Here is a 6,509-nt window from a genome sequence, read left to right as displayed (position 1 = left end):
CTGATTTTATCAAATTTTCCACTATGCAATTGAGTAAATTCGAATGTAATAAAGTAAACCATATAAACATTACGATCACAAATCATACATCAAATACATTACTATAATTCATTTTATAACCTCACATCTATAGCGATTGCTACATCAGCTAATATCTGGGATTTCCCCTGCATGTCGCAACTGCTGGCTGACCTTGTGCTCTCATCGCCAGAAGCACAGTTACATTTTGCAAGCGACCTCTACACATGAACCTGATGACTAAGCAATCATAACTCTAATGAGGACGATGTAGCTAGTGGTATAACCAAAGGTCAGACAGCTGCATTATATGTACATGTACAGATCTGTACGTGTGCATTCATACAAGGCACGCTTGTACGTTTTGTGTGTAGGATTACCGTGACGATCACTTCCTTTAATATGGCGTGTTCTAAGGATATTTTGGACCAAACTGTGGACAGTTTAGAAGAGAAAAAATATGACGAAGAAGACTTAACAATGTGCAGTATCTGTCTGTCGACGATTGAACACCCTAAAGCTTTGCCTTGCCTGCATACGTACTGCTTCAAATGTCTTTCTGAGTGGGCCAAATCAACGAGTACAACAGTTACATGTCCAATATGCCGTAAGGTATGGACTTTGCCCGCCGATGGCGTGACAGGACTAGAAAATAACTTTTTGGTTACCAAATTGAAAGATCGTAAAAATGTGCATAAGAAACTTGCAAGTAAAGACTGTAAGATTCCGTGTTCAAGTTGTGACGGATCTGGGCAACCTGCAGTAGCACGATGTGTCGAGTGCGATGATTTTCTGTGTGAAAATTGTCTGAAATCTCATAAGACCATGCGAGCGTTGAAAGGTCATCACACTTTCAGTTTAGATGAACTTCGCTCCGGCAAGGCGGATCCTGTGGAAAAAGCAAATTATTGTAGCAAACATACAGACCAGGTACTTTGGATATATTGCGAAACATGTGGTATGTTGATATGTCGCGATTGTACCGTGTTTGATCACTGCAAACCTGAACATAAGTTCGTTGACCTTCAGAGTGCGGTTGAAAGTCAAAAGGCAAAGATCGAGGAGCTTGCTGATGATTGCAAAAATCTCGCTGTCCAAGTAGATGAAGCAATCAAGAATGATATGGAAGCAGCAAGTAAACTTGATGCATCAGTAGAAAACGGAATAAAGGAGCTTTCTCAGGCGTACCAGGAAACCAAATCTTCTATCCTAATGCAATTGGAAGCAAATTATAACGCACTTGCATCTGAAATCAAGAACGAGGGAGCTAGAGGACGCAAAGAAATTGACACTCACACGGAAGACCTAAATGTGTTAAGATCGCGTCTACGCACTGCTCTGAAAACGGCATCGGAACTGACAAAGACGGGGTCTCATTCTGACGTTGCACAAATGTACGCTTCCTTGACTGCTTCTATGCAGGATTTGTGTGACGTCAAGAAGCCTCCAGTACAGACGAAACGTATGGAAGAAGTAATCTTTAAAGCAAACAAGACGAATCAACCTGTCATGACAATTGGTTCGGTTTCTTCTGAAATAAAAGAACTAGCACCGGAATGTAAGAATTGGAAATATCAAAGGCAAATCAATTCAAATGGTACAGGGAGCATATCAGACATAAGTTTAGTCAACGGCAATGTTGATGAGATGTGTATTGTTCATGGAAAGGCGTTTAAAGTTACCAAGGGTGTCACTTTTGTAGGTATTCCAAAGAAAGGTCCAAACCCATGGAGATGTACCATTAATGAAAAGGGGGAGATCTTCTTAACTGGATTAGACACGAACATGTACAAGTTCTCATCGAATTTATCATTTTTGAGAACGTATTCAATCCCCTCAGTTAGCTTTGCCATAGGTGTAACTATGATTCCCAGAAACAACCATATCGTCGTTGGAGAATATGATACGAAATGCATCAGTATTCATTCGGAAGATGGTACCCTGACGAGCCAGTTCAATGTAACTGTGCATCCATGGTGCATAACTGTTAACTCTCAGGACCATCTTGCGGTATCATGTAGCGGTTCATGTTGCAAATCCGTCATAGTCGCAGACATCAATAAGAGTGGACAAGTTCTCTTTACTCTCAGTGCACCTACTAATGTAAAGGGATGGGATCCAAAGGGTATATGCTGGAGCAAGGATGACATGCTTTTCGTAGTCAATTCCGAAGGTGAGAAGGGAGTTCATCAATTTACGTCATCCGGAGTATACGTAAAGTGCATCATCGAGGGATTAGGTGCTCCTACCTGCCTGACGATTAGCAACAAGGATGAGTTATTGGTTGCCGATAACAGCTGCATTAAAATATATCACTAATGGTATGCATGGCTGATCTAAAAGAGTCACAAATACTTTTCACTTTACGCGCACAAATAGCGGATTCATATCTTCGAAGCTATTTCTAAAAGACTAATTAGAAGTGAGATTGGTTTCTCTTACCCTTCTCAGAATCCTTAGCAACATAATGCATCCCCTCATTTCAACAAATTACGCTCCAATTACTTTGTACAGGTTTCCTATGTTTTTATTTTGAGAATAGACTACGAGGGTCGTTATTCAAGAAATAAACATATTTTGCAAGATCTGGATATGCTCTGTTCACTGAAGTATATTTCATCATTATCGACCCATGTGGCACACATTAGCAAATCAGTACTGACAATTTGATGGAAAATGGAAGAAATGCATTATGGGAAGTGTAAGATATCTTCTTTGGGTTTGACCATAAGCGACAATGAAGAGTTTCTGCATGTTGTCGATGAAAAATGAGTGAATGTTCTTAGTCATCCAGTAGTTTCAAACAGAGTTTTGGAATTAAATCTAATATTGGAACTTACTTTTTGCAACTATTGAGACGTTGCGTCTGGAACCACCAGACTTCATCAGTCAACTGACCCGTTGGACTGGTCATGTGATAGACGGCTAGGTACCCTTGCGTTTCTCGATAGTTTGATATATGTACAAAGCGATGGTACCCTGACATCTAAGGTGAATAGGAAACCCACACATACTGACCATTATCTTCAGTTTGGTTCCCACCATTCACTCGTACACAAGTTGAAAATTGCAGCAGAACATATAACTAAACTAATCAATGGGTGTTCGTGTCTGACGCATCGCAAATAGTTCCCGAACTTTGAGAAGAAACTTTCTTGTTAACTTCCTGGATACTTCAAGCAGAATTGTTAATTCATATATATTATTTTAAGTGGAAGTATAAGAAAGTAGCCGTATTATTGTCTGTCCAAATAACTTAGACACCCGGTTTTTAGGATATATTTCGAAAAGTTTTCACTTTGGCAAAAAGTCATGAAAGAAAAGTTGTTAAACACGGTCAGACCTAACAGAAATTATTAGTAAAGTGATGAAAAAATATTTTTCCTTCTCTACTTTTATTCAATTTTGACCGATTTACAGCAATATATCTGGGTCCAGCCGAATATTCCTAATGACTTGAAACTTTTGATGGGATAATCTATTTACAGTAAGGGGTGTTTGAACATTGTAATCATGTATATTGATCAGTGATGCCACCCTTTTTTTTTTTTTTTTTTACTAATTCACAATAATGGCGGTCTACTCAAATGCATTCAACAAAAGCATGTTTGCAATCTACCGCGTGAGGTCGTTTCACACGCATAACAAATACACTACGATCAAATAGGTTGATGACAATATTTGATTGAATGGACTGCACTGTGCCATGATTTCGGTGAAGGACACAGGTTCAAATCCTTTGTTTGGAGCCAATCAATAATTTCATGCATAACTCAAAAGATGTCACAGTTGGTGCATTATAACAAATGATAGGGCAAGTTACTATGCGTCTGGAGTGTATTGTGAATTATACTCCTCACCAATAACATCAGAACATTCATAGGGTATACAATTTGTATTTTCTTGGAATTGGGCCAAGCCAAAAGCATGCACAGAACAAGATTCAAATACCGCACCGAATTGTTGTAATTGGTTGAGGGACAGCTGGAATCACTGAGTTAATACACTAAGAATAAATATCCCAGTTAGAAACACTGTCTGCATTTTATGAACTAAATTATATTTTTCATTTTTATAAAATGTTTTTGGTGAGGAGTATAACTAATTTACTATTCATCCATTCACTATCCAAAATCACAATACCTACAAATCTGTATAATAAGACCTTCCAAAATAATGGTACCCAACTTCTACCGGATTATTTTTAAAGTGTTGAGAAAAACCTTCCAATTTCAATAGAATTTCTGGTAAACTCTCACTCAATGCTTTGGAAACACAAAATCCCGTTAGGTCTCAGCGAATGTTAACACTTTTCTTTCATGACTTTCTTTGAAAGTGGATATTTTTTCAAATAAGTAACAAAAACTGGGTGTCTAAGCTAATTGGACAGACAATAGTCGTTTAAAATAATGTACTTGAGTCTGGGATTTGTTTAAACTACCAGATAATCTATTCAGGACAACCAGAACATATTATACCACAGAAGATTTATTCTTTCCTGTGCAGGCATTATATCGGTAATCACTTTAATAGCATGTCAAATTGTCAATCAAAATAATATTAACTGAAGGAATATTTTTCCTTCAGGATGGTTGGAGAAATTGGAATTTTACACATTTGATTTTGACAATATATTTTAATATAATTTGTATGTGAATTGACAAATAACATTAAGGGGTGGGGTATGAACGTTTGGACAGTATTTATTGTGGGACATTAGAGCACATCAGACATATCGAATTGCATTCTGAATACGAAGAATGTCCTTCTGATATCAAATAATTTTGATTTTTGAAATTCACAATGTTATACTCATTTTATGGCAAATCATTAAAAATTGATATTTTTGATATTTAACAGTACTCGAAGTAAACTTTATCAATCTGATGATTTATACTTGAAGTGTATGTAGGTGGGATGAAAAGCCGACGATCAATTGTAAATTTTGACCTTTTGTATTGAAGATATGGATTTTTTTCCAAAAACACCAAAAAAAATAGGTCTTTTTGGGAATATAATCCATATCTTCAATATGAAAGGTCAAAATTTTCAATTGATCGTCGGCTTTTCCTCCCAGCTACATACACTTTAAGAATATATCATTAGATTTATAAAATTACTTCGAGGACTGTTATATATCAAAAATGTGAAAAATATCAAATTTTAATAATTTGTCATAAAATTTGTATTATATCGTGAATTTCAAAAATGAAAATTATTTAGTATGAAAAGACATTCTGCGTATTCAGAATGCAATTCGATAGGTCTGAGGTGCTCTCATGTCCCACAAAAAATACTGTCGAAACGCAATAAACGCTTTCATTCCCGATCCCTTAAGTGCACATCACTTTAGGGAATTTAAAGAATATACTTGTAAAACTGGAAAATCCATCAAAATCAATTATTGATAAATAATTATTAATAAATCATTTTACATTGTTATTATTTTTGCACGTGAAAATGTCAACATTTTTTTAAAAACTCTATTGTGGTTCCGTGATGTACATAATGTGACATATCATTTTATAAAATAAACAGTTTTGAAATACACGATTTTATTATTATGTTTTTACAGTGTGTTTATGATTATTACATGTACATCATGAATACCCACGTCGTTTTCAATAATTTTTATTAGCCACTTCTCAAAGTATTCATGCTTACAATAATTATTGTGAGTATACGTTATCAGGGTCCACCAAGAGGATGTGAGTTCATAAGGGCAATGTCGGGGACAGTTCAGAAATACTTTGGTTGGGGTCTGGAAAATATTTTTCGTGTCTAAAATTTTTAACCCCCCCTCTTCGTGAACCCAAAAGTTTTTTGACCCCCTCTTAATGGACCTAATAGTTTTCTGACCCCCCTCATATTAGGTAAAAAACTATTTTGACCCCCCCTGTATTATTAGGGGTGGGTTGGTCGGGGGACAAGAAGGCCTATATTTGTTTCTGATTTTAAACTTTCTTCAAAAGTTTTTCACCCCTCTTCTATATTCCAAATATCCCCCCTGTTCACAAACCAAAAACCTTTTCAACCCCCTATTCAGAACTCCAAAATATTTATGACCCCCTACAAGGTATTTCTGAACACTCCCTTTACTTACACCAAGTTATTTCATTGGTAAATAGTATTAAATTTTCCTTCCCGGTAGTTCTATTCAATGGTTTAGTTCTAGTTCCCCAACTCATTTTATCAATTTTTTCCACTATGCAATTGAGTAAATTCATATAATTAAAAATATACCATATAAACATTATGATCACAAATCATAAATCCAATACATTATAAATTCATTTAACCCCCTGATCACATCTGTAGCGATTGCTACATCAGCTAATATCTGGGAATTCCCCTGCATGTCACAACTGCCGGCTGGCCATATGCTCTCATCGCCAGGAGCACAATTACAGTTTGCAAGCGACCTCTACACATGAACCTGACTAAGCAATCATAACACCAATGAGGGCGTTGTAGCTAGAGGTATAACCAAA

General features: G+C 36.4%; 1 protein-coding gene across 1 annotated transcript; it reads left to right on the top strand.

Moving 5' to 3' along the window:
- The first annotated feature begins 324 nt into the window (after positions 1 to 324).
- LOC140140839 (uncharacterized) lies at positions 325 to 2,392 on the top strand. Its single transcript, XM_072162592.1, has one exon. It carries the CDS (start codon positions 421 to 423, stop codon positions 2,335 to 2,337), a length of 1,917 nt encoding a protein of 638 aa, XP_072018693.1. The 5' UTR covers positions 325 to 420; the 3' UTR covers positions 2,338 to 2,392.
- The last annotated feature ends 4,117 nt before the right edge of the window (positions 2,393 to 6,509 follow it).

Source organism: Amphiura filiformis, chromosome 19, assembly GCF_039555335.1.
Source record: "Amphiura filiformis chromosome 19, Afil_fr2py, whole genome shotgun sequence".
Taxonomy (NCBI): Eukaryota; Metazoa; Echinodermata; class Ophiuroidea; order Amphilepidida; family Amphiuridae; genus Amphiura; species Amphiura filiformis.
The sequence above is the reverse complement of the archived record's forward strand: the minus strand, read 5'-3'. Positions and strand labels throughout refer to the sequence as shown.